At 43.9% G+C, this 19,567-nt stretch overlaps 1 protein-coding gene across 1 annotated transcript in view; it reads left to right on the top strand.

The window, feature by feature from the left end:
- The window catches only part of zmp:0000000660 (arf-GAP with Rho-GAP domain, ANK repeat and PH domain-containing protein 2), a 126,263-nt gene that overhangs the window by 39,243 nt on the left and 67,453 nt on the right, over window positions 1–19,567 (top strand). The window contains exons 9-11 of the mRNA XM_035427678.1: window positions 3,160–3,338; window positions 7,879–7,985; window positions 18,045–18,244. Of these exons, the coding sequence (XP_035283569.1) occupies window positions 3,160–3,338; window positions 7,879–7,985; window positions 18,045–18,244 (486 nt within the window). The remainder of the gene's footprint in view (window positions 1–3,159; window positions 3,339–7,878; window positions 7,986–18,044; window positions 18,245–19,567) is intronic.

The raw sequence follows: 19,567 nt of genomic DNA, 5'->3' as shown, positions 1-19,567 counted from the left end.
CGACGGAAGTTATTTTTTAACAGAGCCGAACCTCCTTTCCTGGGCTAGTCGTCCCTTTCAAAGTAAATATGGGATCGCTTGAATAAATCATTGGACAAACAAAAAAGTCGCAGTCAGGTAATGGAACTAAGAAGCAAAAAAAAACGAAAGAAAGAACAGTAAAGATTGGTGATGTAAAGAGGCATACATAATTGAAGCCTTGATTTATTATTGATTTGCCTCTTTATAAATGCATGAGGCCGGGCAGGGGAACTCTTGGGGCACACGCATACATTCAGGTTCAGCTCAGGGGGTGGCGATGGGGGGGGGGGGGGGGGCATCGGGGGTGCGAGCGAGGACAAAGGATGGGTGCGGATGTGGACGCCGTCGGAGCAGAATACGTGCCTTTTTCAGGATAGGGCTGTGTATAGAGGTATAGAAAAGCAGGGGACCAGGGATGACTTTTTTAAGGCAGAGAGAGGCTTTAAAAACCTGAAGGGCGAAGAGACAACTGGAATCGCGACCATTCTAAATCCTCTTCTCTTTAGGGCAGGCCAGAGAGCGCCTCTGTGCCTGAGCTCAGAGTCCTCACAAGTGAGGAAGAAAGGAGAACGGAAATGGTGTTGGTTCATTGTGATTAGGTGTGTGTCCCTGTGTGTGTGCATGCGTTTGTGTGTCTGTGTGTGTGTCCCTGTGTGTGTGTGTGTGTGTGTTCATGGGGGTGTACAGTAAGTGTGTGCATTCTAGTGCATGAGTGCACAATTGTTTCGACACCATTTTTCAAAGGGTTCACACACACAAATTATTTTTTCTGAGGTGCTCTACTTTTTCTAAGGCATTAAATTAAGACTTATACTCCTGCTCTGCAGCCATGAGTAAACTGTGACACTGCTACACAGTGTAAAGACAGAGTAGATCATGATACTCCCTCCCAGTGTAAATACATATTGTGATAGTCCTGTCCAGTGTACAGACAGAGTATATAGTGATACTGCTGCCCAGTGTAAATACAGAGTAGATAGTGATACTCCTGCCCTGTGTAAAGACAGAGTAGATAGTGATACTCTGTCCTGCCCTGTGTAAAGACGGAGTAGATAGTGACATTCCTGCTCTGTGTAAAGACAGAGTAGATAGTAATACTCCCGCCCTGTGTAAAGACAGAGTAGATAGTGATACTCTGTCCTGCCCTGTGTAAAGACAGAGCAGATAGTGACATTCCTGCTCTGTGTAAAGACAGAGTAGATAGTAATACTTCCGCCCTGTGTAAAGACACAATAAACAGCAATACTTCTGCCCTGTGTAAAGACAGAGTAGGTACTGGTACTCCTGCCCTGTGTAAAGACAGAGTAGATAGTGATTCTTCTGCCCTGTGTAATGACAGAGTAGACAGTGATACTTCTGCCTAGTGTAAAGACAGAGTAGGTAGTAGTACTCCTGCCCTGTGTAAAGACAGAGTAGATAGTGATTCTCCTGCCCTGTGGTCTGGGGTAGGGCCTGATTATTACTGTTTCTCAGGTGACTTGCTGTTCTGAGGCTTCTTGTTTGCAGAAGCGGTTTTCTTCATGCTAAAGCTGTGTGCAGCTGCTAGCAGGTGCTGCAGAGCTGCAGTGGTTCCAGCTGTTAATGTGCTCTGGCTCACAGTGGCTCTCTGAAGGACCGTGCAGCTGTTCTGCTCCCTCTCCCAGTATGCCTGCGTTCCACAGCATCAATATCACAGACACCCACGCACACACGTGCACGCACATGCATTCGCACACACGCACACACGCACATGCACGCACTCACGCGTACTCGCATGCACACACACACACACACACGCACGCACACACACATGCATGCACATGCACACACTCACACACTCACACACACAGGGAAACACACACACACACATGCACATGCACACACTCACACGTGCACACCTACACACACTCACACACACAGGGAAACACACACACACACACGCACACACACGCACATGCACACACACATACACGCACATCCACGGCCTATATACACCCATGCATACATATGTACGTACATACATACTCCAACACACACACAAAGACATACACACATGCATGCAGACACACACACTCGCATGCACACACACATACAAACACACTGACACGCACATGCACGCACACTCACACGCACATGCACCCACACTCACACACACACATGCACACACATGCAGAATAGAGCTCATACACAAGCATGCCCACACACGCATGCACCCGGTCACCTGCTCACATTCACAAACACGTACACATTCTTACAATCATGCAGCCATCTGGTATAGTCTGATTACCCTGGCTGTGTATAGTAAAATTAGACCTTGGCTTGAATTTGATGCATTTTTTGGTACTTCAAATATTAATTAATCAGTCTGTGACTTACATGCTTTTGAGATGTATTAACACCTATTTACAAATGATTGGAGAGTGCATTGGAGGAAACTCAGTTTGCTTCCAGATTTTTAGAGCTTGTTACCATTGGGACCAATTAATGATTTACTGTCATACAATATGGCTGTGCCACCTGAGTAAAAAACGTCTGTGTGCGTGTGTGTGTGTGTGTATGTGTGTGTGTGCGTGTGTGTGCATGTGTGTTTGTGTGTCTGTACGTGTGTGTGTGTGTGTGTGTGTATGTGTGTTTGTGTTTGTGTGTGTGTGTGTGTGTGCGTGTGTGCACGTGTGTGTGTGTGTGTGTGTGTATGTGTGTGTGCATGCATACATGTATTCAAGACATGCAGTCCCTCTGGTAATTGGCGGCTGTGCATTTCCTGTGATGTTCCCTCCATAATTAATCACAAAACTTACGTTCCCATCTGCAGTCTCTCAAAATGAATTGTAAAATCTCTTTTCAGCTGAAGCACATGGGCCAATCTCCACCTCTCCTGCATTGCCGGGCACAGCGATAAACACCAAAGATTGCTTTTCATTTTGTCCTTTATCTGAGTGGCTTGTGGTCCCATGACGGAGAGGTGGAGAGATTGACACGGGTGTTTACAGTGGATTCTCGCGGATTCTGAGATTCCGTGACATCGAGGAGCAGGGCGAACACGCGGCTAGGAAGCGCCGCGCAGGAACGAAATTAAGTTCTGCGGTGAAATGTGGCCGCGTGCTATTTTAATATGTCGTTATGACAACTCTGCGTGCGTCTGCTTCTGCCCCCACGCAGGAGACAAGTGCGACTGGATCAATGCTCTTCAAATAGCGATGAGAACGCAGTCCCCCGTCTCCCAGAAGCCCTCCAAAAGCAGCGCAAACATGTGTGGCTACGTGGAGCTGCGCGGGTGTAAAGGAAGAGTCTTCGCCTCCCTGATGGGCTCTAAACTTAGACTCTGTAAAACAGAGCAGGTATGCTTTTCTTTTTTAACATTCATTTATCATTTTAACCTATTCCTTCCAATTGAATATGCAATGTTTTCAAATAAAAAAAAAGTGAATAATTATGAATAAATAATAAAAAAATGAACTCCCACTGAACCGGGGAGGGTAGATTCCATGTGGCGTTCTGGTGCATTGTGGGTAATTACTGGCACCAGCAACTCCTTGAAGGATTGGCTGTGACTCTGAGCTCACCTGCTTCGCAATACCGCTAGCCCTGGTTGTGCATGAACATTGTATGTATATACTAATGTATGCACAATGATTCCAACCCTCTCTGTGAACCCAAAATGTCTCAGAAGATTCATTTGAGATAGTGGTTCTGTGTTAGCATACGTCTGTGTGCAGCAAATGAGCATGTGCACGATAGTGCTGTGTTACAAACTCACCTCTGTGCTTGGTTTTCATTATTTTCTTCGTTTAGTGCAACCTGAGAGAACGTGGGAGAGTATTATATGGCAACAGGAGCACTCGGTTAAGTGTATTGGTTTTGGTGATGTCCCAAAGTCTAAACAATTATTTATTCACTATGGGCTACGCAACCCTGTGTCAGTTTCGATTGATCATTGCTGAGCCCGGATTGGCTGGTCTCGCCATGTTGTCTTCTTCTCCACAGCAAAAGTCCTAACTCTGTTAGAGTGAAAAGTACTCTATCAGAAGTAGGTTTTACGCTGAAAAAATATTGTGCGGGTTCTTAAAAAAAATATATTATCACGGATGTATTCTGCACCTCACTCAGGACATGGACATTGAGTGACATTCTGTAAATATTACACCTCTCCGTCGGTGCAAGAGCTCCTACATTTTAGGAGCAGAGCAGGAGTGCCGCCATCTGATGTTTGAGCCAAGTAAGGCAAGCAAGAGGCCACCCCGGAGTTCCACTGCGCCACACTGTGAGTTCCCCCTCAGAGTTACAAGGACGCGTCCTGTAAGTTCGCGGAGCGGACAGGAGAGTTGGATCGGTTGAGGGAAGGAGAGAAGTTGCGTGATCAGTGATTTGAATGTGTAGTTCTTGTTTTTATGCTCAGGAGAGCAGCATTGATATATGTTCCCCACGGTCAGTAGCGGAAGAGAAAAAAAAAACTATTGTGATTCTGTTTAGCTCAATTATGCAGCTTACACACTCAAGCCACGCAACATTATTGAGATTAAAGGTTGTTGTGAAGCACTAGTCAAATGTAACCCTGTTCAACGCAGTGAAGACCTTGTCCTTTGACATTAAAGTCGATGTGGAAAACATGTCATTACGGTGGTGTTTATGTGCAAGCATTGGGTTTCAATTCAACCAAATCTCACATAGTCAAACGTCAAGTCCCGCAAGCATACTATCTAGTTTAGGGACCAATTCATATGAAAATACTGGGGGTCCTGTATCCCCTAAGCCTACACGTTTATGTGCAAGTCTGCAGAGGCATGATCTGTGAGTCCCAGCATTTGGAGACTACACCTCCTCTGGTTATTGTTTTTTAAAAAAAAATTTTATTTAATGGGTTGACTATAAATGGCTCAGGTGAGCGAAGATAAATGTATCTTCGGCTTCATTAAATCTTTTGGATTTCTTGCACAGTTACCGCGGTAACAGTAGGCTGCATCCCAAGGTGTTGATGCACTTGTCAGAGAATGTCAGGAGTGACAAGATGAATTAATTATGCCATTGATGAGCAAGTACCCTGCCTGTCTGTCCATCTCAATCACTTCAACCGATGTATGCATTTATTTTTTTTTTTTTACATTTTTGTATGTACATCATGCATTATGTATGCATGGAGCTGTGTGTGTGTGTGTTTTTTTACACGTATGATTTATGCTATGGATTTTTCCTCATGCGGTGGTTAATGTAAGTTAATCTTCACCATTGAGGTAACAAGAGAGAATTCCACTGGACTTGTTAAGGTCTTTGCAAAGACTTGCCTCTCTATAATATGAATTGAGATGCCAGTCATGAGCTGTGTGTTGCTTTTAATTTAAACCCGGTCCATTATCCTGACGTGGGCAAAAAAAGCAAAAGGAGAATGAACCAGAAGAGAAAGCTAAAGAGGAAAGAGGCCCATCGAGTGCAGAGGCTTCCGGCTTTCATTAACCCCTCTAACGGTCACCTCATTTACACATGGCTGCTATTAGATTTCTGTTGTCCATTCAATTACATACCAAAAGGCTATGTAATTGAATGGACAATGGGTAAAAGCATTGCGAGTGAATTAGGGACCTCCTCTGACAAATGCAGTCATTAAATTCAATTTGCTGATAGTTTGCTGAGGACACTGCCTCTTATAGCACTTCTAAGACATTAAAAACTAATGGCGTGAAAAAAAAATACTGCCGTGTGGGCATATACACACGCTCAAACATGTGTTGACGTGCACACACACACTCATACAGTGCTCAAAACTGAAGTTGTTTTTTTCATTTTTTTATCATTTGTTTTTCTCTTTCCTCATATAATTGCAAAATCCAGTTTTTATTTGATTTTATTTTTAAGAAGCAACTTTTGTTTTACTCCGTGCTGCTCCATGCTATGCTCTTACCATCGGACCCAAAGAAATAATTGGACAGGGCAAGAGGGCCAGAGAACATATCGGCGAGGTAACTAGCAGTGCGGCTCGATGGATGCTAACAGCATGTCTGTAATTGGCCACGCGGAGGGATGGCGGTCATTAGGAACCAGACGGATCTGACGTTCTATCCTCTGCACCACTTATTCCACAAATTCACATTGCTTTTCCCTTAATCTACAACCCGCTAAACTCAAAAAACAACCCCCCCCCCCCCCCCCCACACACACCCACACCCCTTCCTGGAAGGGGGGGGGGGTGGTTGTTTTTTGGGTGGAGAACAAAGCAAACAAGGGGTCTGCTTTCCATGATTGTGTTTGACTGTGGATAGGGGACGTGAAGTGGTCACCATAACATGTCTCCTCATTAATATGTTTTCCTCAAGGACGGCGAGCGGACCGCGATTTGCGAGCCATAATAGACGGGGGGGGGGGGGGAATCCCATCGCAATCATGTTTCCTGTTTCTTCGGACCCCGTGTCTATGCCCCATCATTCAGCTCAATTAAGGCCCTGCAGCCGTCCTGATCTTAATATGGATTCGAGCTGCATTTCGCGGGCAAACACGGCATCTCGCAGTGTGTACGGCTTGTTCGTGTTGCTTGCACTGAGAACTGGGCCCCCCACAAGCTCCTGTTGTGCATTCGCGGGCCAGGTTTTCACAAACGACGCATCGTATTCATTTCCGCGGTCGCTCCCTCAGTATTCATGAAAATGTGAATTGTTATTTTTTCAGTATAGGGAGAAGCTTTTTTCGATGGCTGCTCATCTGCTTTGCCGAATGCTAGGGGGGTCCGGGTTAGGACTGCCCTTGGTTTCAGTGTCTTCATCATAAAGGAGACTCACACAGACCGAATGTGTCTGATCCGTCTGAGCAGTAAGGAAAAAGGAATACATTTGCAATGTATTATAAATGTGTAAGACTTTTTTTTGCAAATGCAATGAAACCTGTATTAAATATTATGCCAACATTAAAACAAATATATATATATTTCAGATGTATTGAAATGTTGAATCATCTTGATAATATATTATTTTACGTATGTTTTCAACAAAGTGGCAAGCCTTTGAAATGTGAAGTATGACAAGGACAGGTAGACTACACCCCTCCCTCCCTGGGTCTTGCCACAGCCAATTAAATGGCGCCCTGTGGAGGTAGCATGGCTAGCATGGCTATGACTCATGGTTGTGAGAACACAATGAACCAGTGTTGCTGCAAGAGGAGCTCCAGAGCAGCCTTTGAAATGTTTAAATACAATCACAGGTTTTGAGTGACCTTCACACATCAAGCTAAGAAATACTTTAGCTGGAGAGGATGTTCTAGTCCCCCCCTCCCCCTTCCCCCCAAACAAACACACCTACGGATATTACTTTTATAATAATTGTTTGTTTTTCTTCTATAATATAGCTGTTCTCCCCTGGGAAATTTCCACATTGTCATTTTTAATTTGCTACATGGTCTTCTATTCTATATAATTGAAATCAGTCTGTGTAATGTAGTATGAAGGACACAAGGTGATTGATTTGTCAATTAAGCTTTATCATGGATCGATCACCGCTGGTCATCTCTCCCGAACATTCTGTAGGTCATAGCTTTCGAGCTGTGAATTAAAAACTAAAAGCAAAGTCCCGTAGGTGGAGGAAACTGGAGATGACAAACGCTCGCAGTTCGCTCTTGATTTTTAAAATCATAAAATCGTGGATTTTGCTCTTTAGGTTTGCACGTGTGTGTGTTGCGGTGATTTGTGGCTAAGGCAGTTGGTGTGTGTGTGTGGTTTCCTTTCCCAGGTGCGAGAGAGGGTTTGGAGTTGACCTTACCGGATATTTTTACCCTGGTTGTACTGGTTGCACCGGAGGCCTCTGCTCTGACGGAAGGAGTCCAGCTCCCAGACCTGACCGCATTAACCTCGCTTTTACTGACTGACACTGTTCTCTTGTTTGTTTTTTTTTATCTCTGAAGGATTTTAAATCTGGGCTGGCGATTACCGTGGTGGACTTGACGTCCGCTCATGTCAGGGACGTGGAGCGCAGGGGGTTCGAGATAACCACTCCTTTCAAGAACTTCTGGTGAGTGCGGCCCCGCTGGTTCGCCCTCGTCTTCTGCCTGTCTTCCACGCGCTGCCGTTGCCGCTCTGTAATGAGGCTCTTGTGGGAGGGAAAAAAAGAAAAAAAGAAGGAGATTCTTCTTTTTTTTTTCCCTTCCTCGCGCGGCTGTGTGTTTGTGTTACCCCGTTAGGAGGGAAAGAGCCTCTTTAGGACACGGAGCCCAGATGGTCACTCGCACACCGTGGGCTTCAAAGGCCCGTAGCCTCCGTCTGATCCCCCTAATGCGGCCCGTCGCTGTTCATCTCCCCTTTGCTGTTGTCCCTCCGCTTTAATTGCGGGGATGGCGTTACAAAGCCCGTCAGGTCTCCCCCCTGCGGATCGGCTTCAGACCGAATCACGGGCCCGTTCCTCTCGCAGCCGAATCGAAACGAACAGGTCGGCGTTCTGCGTGACATTAATTCAGTCACAGCTATGGGCACCTTGTAAATTATGTCACTGCCTCACTCTGTGACAGTGTCATAATTTCAGTAAATTATGATGTCATGATTAACGCAAACTTGCCCAATAATCCCCCCCCCCCCCCCAACGCATGCACGCACACACACACACACACACATACACAAACACACACACACAGTCACACACACACACACATACACATACACACACAAAACAATAAAACATCCAATTTAGATATGAAGCAGTGCTAAACAGGAGGGACATTGCTTTTCAGGCTTCCCGTGTTTTTACCAGGCGTATTTTCTTTACAGACCTGTGTTTTTTACAGTTTGTTTGCAAACTCCACCCAAACCATGGGCGTAACCTTGGTGTAGTGACTGTAGGGTACACGTTCCATTACAGAATGTGAGCTCTGACAATTAAATCAGTATGGCCTCTGTGGACTCTAAGGAACTACTGATTGATGAAGAAAACCAAGATTATGTTCTATGTAAGACAACATTGCCGCTTTATGGATCACTAGCGAGGCTAATAAACACCATTCACAAGAGCCTAGTTAACCAATACTGCTGATGACTTTCTGTTATCTAGCGACAGTTTGTTTCTAATGGTCTCTAGAATTTCAGTCAATTGACTTTCATGAGCAGCCAATGTTTTGAAGGCACACATTATCGAATGTATTCGTTATGATTCTTAATCAAAAAATGTTAAAGTACCAAGTGGTGGTCCATCGACTTTACAACTCACCTCTGAAGCTGTAAACTACTCACAAGGAAAAAAAACTGACTCAGGTTGGAAAGCTATTGTAAAAGACACCATTTCCCAATACACGATTGTATTTAACTAAGGACAGTTCAATCTCAGCTGCTAATTTATGGCAGGCTTGGAAAAGGCATTGTGAATGTGAGCGCGTTCCTTCAGCGAAACCTCGCCGCTGGTGTGTTTCTCGCCGAGCAGGATGCGACTGCCTACTGTCCCGAAAAAGAGCACATTTCTCTCAGGGACGCATTGATTATTGGAGGAGACAAACCAGGCATTTCTTGGTATTGCGTGGGACGTGCCACCTGCCAGAGGTGCTCCATTACGCCTGTGACCCGATCCCGACTGCCTGCTCTCCTCTTCGCCTGCCGGAGGAGTGTTTTTTGTGGAGGTGGCGGGGACGCGGCGTCTCCCGCCAGCCCGTGAGCAGAAGGGACGTCGGAAATGTCAACCGGTGACGCGCCCTTCACCCTCCGGATCCTCCAGCGATGGAGATGCTCTTGTCTCTCGCCATTTTAGAGGCGCTGAAACAGTCACAAGGTACTAGAGAGCCATGTACCCAGTGCACATGCACTGTGTTTCACTGGCACTCATGGGTGGCAGAGCAATATAATAGGCACCTACTTGTGATTTTAACTGAGAGGTTGCAGGTTCAAATCCTAGATGGGGCACTGCCTTTGTGTCATCTGGCAAGGTACTGAACCTATTTGCCTCATATAATCTAAATAATGGATGATGTCCTATTTCTAATGTGTAAACTTTGCTCAGCATGGGCAAATAAAAATATCATGTGCTTTATAATTGTTGCATACGCACCAGATATGTGCTCTGAGTGTTTATTTACTCAACATCTTTTCTTATGCTCTGCCAGAGGTTTCCTGCCCTGGTCTTTGAGGGCGGCTTAGATTCGCTTGTTTTTATTGATACTCAACGCTTCATTTATAGATGGAGTCGTTTAATGACGCGGCTCCCCTTGCTTGGTGCCCTGGGTGATTTTATTGCGAGAACAAAAAACCTCTTGACCAGAATCGCACATGTACCACCCAGTATTTTGGACGCAGAAAGCGACGTAAAAAAAAAAAAAAAAAAATCAGAGCCCAGGTCGCTTTCGATTTTCTCATGCAAAAATATGCCGATGACCAAGCCGTGTGATGTCAGATTAATATTAAGGCACTAAATAAACACAGCGGCGGGGCTGTCTCGGTAATCTAGAGCCCTGCCTACGCGTGCGCGATGACTGCAAGCCACCATAAAAAAAAAGGTGTCACCGCCGTCCGCTTTCACAGCGTGACATTCTCCAATAAAGTGCAGTCCCGGCTCCGTAATGGATGCGGCGTGAATTACGCTTAAACGCTCCGCGGACTCAAAATACACGCGCGATGAAAGAATGATAAAAATTCCACACCTCCCGGATATAATGCGGATGTGCGACTGCCTTAAAAACCCAGTGAAAAAATAAATGGCAGCGAGAAACTGCACCCCCCCCCACCCCATCCCACCCCACTCCACACCACCCCCACCCCACACATCAGATTCCATCAGCACCCATGTGTTTTTTTAAAAAATATATATTTTTATGTCCCCCTCCGTCGCTATTGAAGTGGGAGAAAAAGTTTGAGGCGATGAATAATTTCATAAACGACTGTTTTTTTTTTTTTTTTTTAAAGGTGTTTTATTTATTAACTTAATAAATAAACGCGTGTATTTACATTTAATGTCATTTTTACGGATGGGGAAACGTCGTGCGAACGCCTCATCTTCCGCATCTGAGTAAAATGGTATAGTACGGTGTTCTTCAGTGCGTGGCCTTTAGGAACGTTGATCGACGCGGTGCTTAAAATCAAAACCGCTTACATTAACTGACGAGGTGATGACGAGATGATGCTCTGTCTGTTCTCAGTCTTCCCCTTGTTTCAGCCCTTGCGCTTTGTCTAAAGTTTTTTTTTTTGTTTCCAACTTCGAATATTGAATCGACCTGTTTGTCTTTGCGCTAACCGTCGTGAGTTATATTCCAGTTTTACGACACGCTGTATATAATTGGAAATTTGTACCAAATAGGATATCTGTACGACACTGAGGTAAACTCTAACCCCACAGTGCTTGTAAAGGCTGTGCTGGGCTTTGCTAAAGCTCATTTTTATCACTTAATTTAATTACTTGAGAGAAATCAATATCATTATGAAATATGTAGTTCTTTGCCATTGCGTATTTCTTAATATTTATTTCTATTTAACCAGGTTAGTCTCATTTAGATTATAAATCTCTTTTTCAAGAGAGGCCTGGCCAAGAAAGCAACACTGGACACTACAACATTATATTTAACATAAAAGCAAATAACAATTTTCTAAGTTTCACATCTGGTTACACAATGTTTAAACCACAGTTTAAGCATGTGGTCCAACAAAGGGTCAAAGTATTTACAAATTCAACTTTCCTCCATAACTTTAATCCTTGCTTTACAATCATTTGGTGATACAAGCTCCTGTAAATTAAGCCTATCACCTGGAAAGATAAACAGGACTTTCTGAAACAAAAACCCAGCTTAAGCCTAAGCTTTTTCACAAGGGAATCTATGTGAAACTTAATAAGTTGTCACTCATTCAGTTGGTTTGTTCTGTGTGGTAACTGTATGATGTAGTGTCTGTGGCTCTTCCTTTGACCTAGTGAAGAATATCAACTTAGATTTGGCAACATTTATAATAATATAATTTATAATAAGCTTCAGCCGATACAGCAGAACCTGTATGGTATTAAAAGCAGTAAAGAGTAAATGATTGTGTCATCTGCATAAAAATGAAAACCGGTATTTTTGCCAGCATGGTTTATATTAATTGTACATAAAGGACCGAGTCCTGTGGCACCCATTTCTGTACACAAGTATAAAGGGCCATATTTACTAAGGATTTGTGGAGCTTTTATAGATGCTAACAAGACAAAAAAAAAGTGTTTGTTTGTATTTACTAAGGTGCTGCACCAGAGGCTTGCACTGGTAAAATGAGAGAAAAGTGGCGTTCCTAACAATTGTGTATTTTGGTTTATACATATACCCCTCCACAGCTGGTTTAGCTTGGCTGGTGGCCGTTGCAGCAAAGGTAATTTCCTCTGTTTTTTAAGGTCTGGGAAAAGGAGATGTTAACTTCTTTCCGGCACAAGAACGGCATGGCGGCTGTGGCCATTCTTAGAAGGAGGAGACCGTCAGTGTGCCATGTTTGTGTGTGGAGAGAGTCTTTCTAAATTTAAGTATCGCTTTTCGGCATATCGGAGGAGAATGTGAGAATTACGTACTGGCTCTCGAGTCCTGCCATGCTCGTTAATGGATGAGCTTGGAGGTGATCTCGGAGCCGACGGTAGAACAAAGCCACTGTGTCCCTGCAGCGACTAAACTCCTTTCCACGCTGCATTTCCTGGCTTCCGGGTCATTCCGGCTCACAATCATGACATTAGCTGGCATTTCACAGGCCGATTTTTCAAATGCGCTGTCACTGATTCTGAAAGCTATGTTCCATCGAATGTCCCGTTGCATCACATTTCCAAACAAGCGAGAGGCCCTTCTGGAAACCAAATGGGGATTTTATACCGTCGCTAATTTCCCTAAATGTGCTAGACGCTTTTGACTGCACACATGTTCAGCTGATACCCCCATCAGCTAATGAGCATGTGTGCAGAAACAGAAAGCACACACATATTTCAAAAAACATCAAGTTTGTGTGCGACTGCTGGAATACCATCACAAATGTGCTTGCAAATGCACACGTGATTTCTTCATATTTAGGAACAGTCACCTGTTTGAAAAGTTGAGAGATGATTATGGAGATGGTAGGCACATGGGGACACATCAGCATTGAGTTTTTAACTTCAGTTTGTTTCCATGCCAGAATAAGTCCAATTTAAAGGGATATTTCACCCAAATAAAAAATAAAAAATTCTATTATACAGAATGTTGTGGCCATGACAATAATTTGTTGCATGCTTAGTAAATATAGCCCCGGATGTCTTTCCATCAAAGTGTATGTTCTATCTGAAAGCCAAGGTAGTTTCTGAACCAATAAACTGCCAGGTCAGATAAACCTATATTGGCTAATCGTTGTAGCATGATGTCATGATCAATGGTGTCAAATGCCTTTGACAGATCAATAAAAAGGGCGACACAGTGTTGCTTCTCATCCAGAGCATTGATAACGTCATTAACCACTTTCATTGCTGCAGTAGCGGTGCTATGCTAGAACCTTATTGGTACTCAGCTGAAATTGTTGTCTCTTAAAAATGCCTTGATCTGATCACACACCATTCTCTCTAAAACCTTAAAAACCGAAAACCTTGGAAATAGGCCTGCGGTTATTCAGATTTGACTGTTCTCCTTTTAATAAGGGCAGAACAAAGGCGAATTTCCATACACTGACTTCCATACTGACATTCAATTCAAGAGTGTGGTAGGGACAAGTTAGGGTCTCAGTGATAAAAATCAGCGGATAGTTTCAAAAGATGACGATCCATATTGTCCGGACCAGCTGCTGAAAAGGGGGGGGAAACAAAAACTTTGTCCTATTCTCTCATTTACATCACCAAGTGCCCGATTGCCGATTTTAGCCTTAAAGAGAAAACCAGAGGAAACAAAATGCTCACTGAAGCAGATGAGCATTTCAGCTATCAGTGACCTTTTCGATGCCCTTTGTAATATATGGCGGTAATTCATAATTACAGTTTTCATTTCGGAATTAGATTGCTTTCCAAAATTTGAGAAGGTTATTTAAATTTTCAGTCATGGTTGACACATAGCAGTCAGATTTTTGCTTCTTAATAGGGCGTGTAGTTATTCCTCAATGACCTAAGTACAGAAATAACCACAATGACCACAGTCTCTCAGGTCTTAAGAACATTAACTGCTGTACCTTCTGACCTCAGGTAAACAAAGTTTGGCATTTTTGGTCCTCCATACGCTTTAGCATACATAACTACACCTCCTCCGCTTTTGGGTCTGTCAATGCAAGACATACATCTTTATCAGGAACAGACTTGCTGAACCATCAGTTGATTCAGCCCAAATCCCAATCAGATCCATTTTCAGAACTAAACTAGGAACTTTAAAATGTGCTAGACCCAGACCCAATGTACTCAGTGTGACAGAGTTTCCAAACATTTCATACATGAGTCAGGGCAGGGAATTTTTTGAACATTTCTGGATAACTGTAACAGTAAACAATTTAACATCTCAGTTTAGGGTCCTTACACATCACTTATATTCTATTTGATCTGTCCACAAAGTAACAAACTATGAAGATGGTTTAGGATTTCTGAAATGTTGGGTGGCCTGATGACACACAGGGCACGATTGTCATGAATCATTGTGTCCATGACGGTCGTAGGGGAGATTATCTGCGATAATCGCTTGTGGTTGGAACTACTCACCACACTCACCACACTCATTACAGACAGTGAGCAGACATTATATTACCAGTAGAGTAACTGTGTATTTCGATTCACTATTCTGGGTTGTGAGCTCAAACACCCACGGGTTGCCAGATGCGCCCAAAGCGGGTTGCCAGGCAGACTTCAGGCGGATTTCCAGTCCCGCGCTATACAGGTTGCCAGACACGGTGTTGGATCGCAGGTAGATGCTGTGTGGATCCAGGTTGACGAGGCGAGGGTTGCCAGTTGCTCACAAAGTGCCGTGTCATGCTGGTAGAATGGAGATTCAGATGACCGGGAACAGCTTCTGCTGCTGTGCAGACCGGACTCGTTGGTAGTCAGCATCGGTAGGCAGCCTTGGAGAATGTTGACCGTGGAACAGGGGCTGGGAGATGGGGGTCTAGCTGATCAGAGACAGCTCCAAGGAGAGGCTCTGAAGCCACTCTTATGCCACTTAAACTGGCAAACAGTGGCAATTTGATATCATATAATCCACAAGATTTTTCTTTGCAGTCTTTATCACACTTCAAGTGCCCATTTGCTAGGCCTTGTCCTGTGGCTGAAGTGTTCAGTAGAGTTGCATTCAGCAAGCCAAAATCAAAATGTATCAAGCCTAACTTTTCAATATATAAAAAGAGCTTTTCTTCTGCCTGTAATTTAAAACAATTTGTGTAATGTTGATGCAGTATAGTAGTAAAATTGCCTTACAAACATAAACACTGGACTGCAAACTCAGACAAAGACTGACATGCTGCCATCTTGTTCCTTACACAATGGAATTTTAGTAGTAGATGTTTTATTTTGTGCAAATTCGTGCCTACCTTTATTTATGATTAAAAACGCATCGATCTGTGTTGTTCGCTTCCCTGCATGGAGAGAGGCTATGTAAAACAGACTTTTTTTTTTAGTTGCACCGCCATATGTCGGTGTTATAACTGCCATTGTTCAGCGTGAAGGGAAAGCAGGTTGGTTAGCATCGCTGTACTTTTGTAAATGTGTAATTATCATATCACAACCGTATTGCGCTGGCTATTCAGAGGATCCAGAGCTCCCCTTCTCACACCATGCGGCTTTGTGTTTGAACGAAAGTGGGCATATTGTAATTTTCCCCCATGAAATCACTGAACCGATGTGAAAGTTGCTCGAAACATATGGCACATCAGATAGTTCCGGATAGTGTTTTTTTGCAGCATTAAAACATCTGGTGTTGGTATTGCTGTGGGCCCAGGAAGAGAACTTGAAAAAAAAAAAAAAAACAGCTGGAAAAAAAGCAGGAAGCTGACCCTTGCTCGACTCAGCGAGGACAGCAGCCTGAAGGCCGGCTAAGTACCGCCCACGCCCTACGGTTGCCACGGTGACGGGTACCGGCTGGCAACTGTGCCGCCTCCGTGTTTGTGACACAGACACTCTGAGGCAGGGGGTGGGGTGGGTCATCGTACATGACGCTGAGCGCAGATTGGTCAACTTTTATTTCCTGTTCCCTGGGTCTATTTTATCTACTCACAAACACAGATGAAGCGCCGTGATTGGCTGCTGCTATTTGGAGCTATCTTTTTTCTTCGTCACTTCGTCTTCGGATCACACGTCTTGCCCACTCAAATGTTTGGTTGAACATCTAAACCTGTTCATGTCATTATGCTTTATGTATTGAGTTTCAGTCACACGGTTCACTGTTTGGAGTAGCTGTCTATTTCATTAATGAGCAGGTTTACCTAATAAAGTGGCCACTGATTGTAAATTCACAATATATTTGTAATATCTGTAAATGACAATTTAGTATATTTGTCCATATATTGTGAGGTGTTGCAATATATCTTCTGAGCTTGGTAATATATTTTGTTTTGATATATTGTGGTATATTCCACTTCTGTAGGGCCTACGGGCCCAAAGCAGGGTGTGATAAACACAAGCTTACTGAGTATGTGTGGAGGGATGTAGTCACCAGACCACCTTAAAAAAAACCTGAGGGAACTATTTCATCACTAAACAGAATTTTTTCATTTTCGTTTTTATGATTTTGGCATCCAGGACAGTAACACAAGACACGGTGACAGCATCTGTGCCCCGATTGTTGTTTCATTAACATAATGCATGAAAGTACACTGCCATTTATCGAAGATAAACCCTCGAAGCCTGGCCGTGCCTGGCCTTGAGCAGATTAAGAACGAGGAGAAGGCTGAGGGCAGGTGATTATCTGAGGCGATTAACGCAACTGGTCACTTGGCGTCACAGTTTATCAAATTAAAAACAAATGACTTTATCAGGCCAATTATACGGTTATGTATATCACCGTGTATGTTCAAGGTAATGGGCTGAAGGATTTGGGAAAATAATTGGCCAGTGTTTTTCCCCAGTACGGAGCCCAAGTAGCTCTTCAGATGAGAATATGCGCTTGGCCCTCCTTCCCAGCATGCTCTGATGTGTCTGTCACCTGTGGGCGTTGTTACAGCATTACTGATTGTCGAATGCGGCGTTTATGCGCTCCCTTTCATTGGTCACACTGGTCAGCTTCATGGCTGTCGTGTTGGTCTCTCCACTGTCAGGAGCCAGGCCTGAAGTATAATTTCCGTCCTAATAAATCAGTCCTCATTAAGTTAATGGAGGATAATGATTTAGACGGCGAGGTAGCAGGTTGTTTTACTCGCATAAATAATAGGCGTCTTTCCGTAACCCTTGTTTTTCAGCAGGGAAGGATCCCGCCGTGAAATTCTTTAAGAATCTCCCGGCTGTCAGTCATAAGGTATCCGCGGTAATAGATGTGTTCATTTGTCAGACGGGAGTTCTTCGAAAGTGGCCTAATGTGTGAAGTGTGGCTGAATTAAGTGACAGTGGTCCAGAACCAGACTCTGATTCAACACTCTCTCATGGGCTGACAGGCACCCAATTTGTGAGCACTCTTGGTTAGGAGAGCAGTTAGAGCCCGAGTGTGACTGGGAGAAGAGAAAACGCTAAGGAAGTGAGACAAATTCATGAAGGACAAATGGCTCTGTAATAACACATGCGCACAGGCGCGCAAGCGTGCACACACACACACACATGTGTATGTGCTCACACACACACACGTGTATGCACACATGCACACTCACATGCATGCACAAATACGTGCACACACACGTGCATGCTCACACACACACGCACACACACACGTTCAGGCACATGCACACTCTCACACGTACACACACGTGCTCACACACGCTCACACACACTCACACACACACTGTAAGAGTCATGCTTCAAGCAGACACACACACGCACTCGTCCCCACGTGCACGCTTTCACGCTTTCATGCGCGCACCCAGTCTCTCTCTCAGTCTAAGATGTGACTCAGAGGCCTTGGGTAAGTGAATCCTCCAAATTGTTCCCAGTGTTTAATTGGTCTCTAAAATCAAATCAATAACCAAGTTTAAAAAAAAATAAAAAAATAAATTAAAAAAATAAAAAAATCAATTGTTACAGCTTCACAGCGGAATCGGAAAGGGAGAAGGGGGAGTGGATTGAAGCGGCCCAGGAATCGATAGCCGAAACCCTCTCAGATTATGAAGTGGCCGAGAAGATCTGGTTCAACGGGTCCAACAGGAGCTGCGCGGACTGCCTCTCCCCTCAGCCGGAGTGGGCCTCCATCAATCTCGGGGTCGTCATCTGTAAGAAGTGCGCAGGTAATGGAGGCTAAAAACTGCCCGTAATGCTGTCTTTTCTCTGGCTGACTGAAACTGATTCACACAAAGCAGTGCCTGACTGCTCGTAATTGTGGGGGGGTGGGGTGGGGGGGGGTGGGGGGGGGTGGGGATACATGCGACTGCTTCCCAGAACACTGCTTGGCTGCATGGCACAGCTTTACACAAAGAAAAAAAAAAAAACACCCCGGCTTGGAATCCGCGCGACTTCCTGCTGGCGATGTGCGGTTGCGCTGCTGCAGCCATGCGACGTGACGTGCTCCGGGCCACATCCGTGTAGTATAGCGGTTAGGGGACTGGAATTGGGACTCAGAGGTTGCCGGTTTTATTTCTTTGTGGCCATTGTGCTCTTTTTTTTGTGAAAAATTGCTTTTTTTTCGGCATGGAGCAGACGCTGTAACCTAGAGTGACTGACACAGCTTCAATTCTTTTTACTGTACGTCGAGCACGTTTAAATTGCTGGATATTTAATGAAGCAATTCAGGAAGTGAATTCAACCTACAGCCTTGGAGTTGCATGCCATGTTCCCTTGACATTATGCTACACTTTGTCATCCCTGTTATTCACAGCAAGAAGTGTTAACGTTTACAAAAATATCCAAAAAATATTGTGTCGATGCACTCTTCAGAAAGTACATAAGCTATATTGCTTAACAAAATATATCAACCTGTATAACTGAGTTTATGTTACAAGTGTACTTTGTGTAAGTCAAAAAAAAAAAAAAAATCAGTACATGCAAATATCTATACTATACAACTATAGTATCTATCTACTGTATCTGTATATCTATCTATCGATCTGTCTGGCTGTGTTGCTAATTTTTATCTATGGACTGTAATGACACATGATTTAGGATTTATAAAAGGTTGAATGGAGATTCACAGCATCGACATCAGGCTTCTAACCTGCAGATGGTTATGATCTTTTTCATGGTGTTCAGTTCATAGTTTAACTAGGTACGTATGACTGTGCCCATAAGGCAGCTGCTGACTGCCATTTTCCAGAAGGCCTTAACATCTAAAGCCAAATACAAGACATACCTTTATTAGGTTTGTGAATTCTGTAAGTGAATTCAACTGAACGTTTGCGCACTCAGTAAAAAAAAAAAATATATATATATAAATAAATAAAATCCATTTTAAGTTTTAGCACGTTCATTACAGGTGTACAAAGAGCTGCATATTTGTCGAGGGAAAAAACCTTGCTGTCCCAGAGAAACAGTTAATTATGAATCTCGACTAGGGCAGCTGCATAGTAAATCCCACATATGCTGATGTGGGCCTCGCCTGCTCATAATGCATACAG

Source organism: Anguilla anguilla, chromosome 7 (assembly GCF_013347855.1).
Source record: "Anguilla anguilla isolate fAngAng1 chromosome 7, fAngAng1.pri, whole genome shotgun sequence".
In the NCBI taxonomy this organism is placed as follows: Eukaryota; Metazoa; Chordata; class Actinopteri; order Anguilliformes; family Anguillidae; genus Anguilla; species Anguilla anguilla.
The sequence above is the reverse complement of the archived record's forward strand: the minus strand, read 5'-3'. Positions and strand labels throughout refer to the sequence as shown.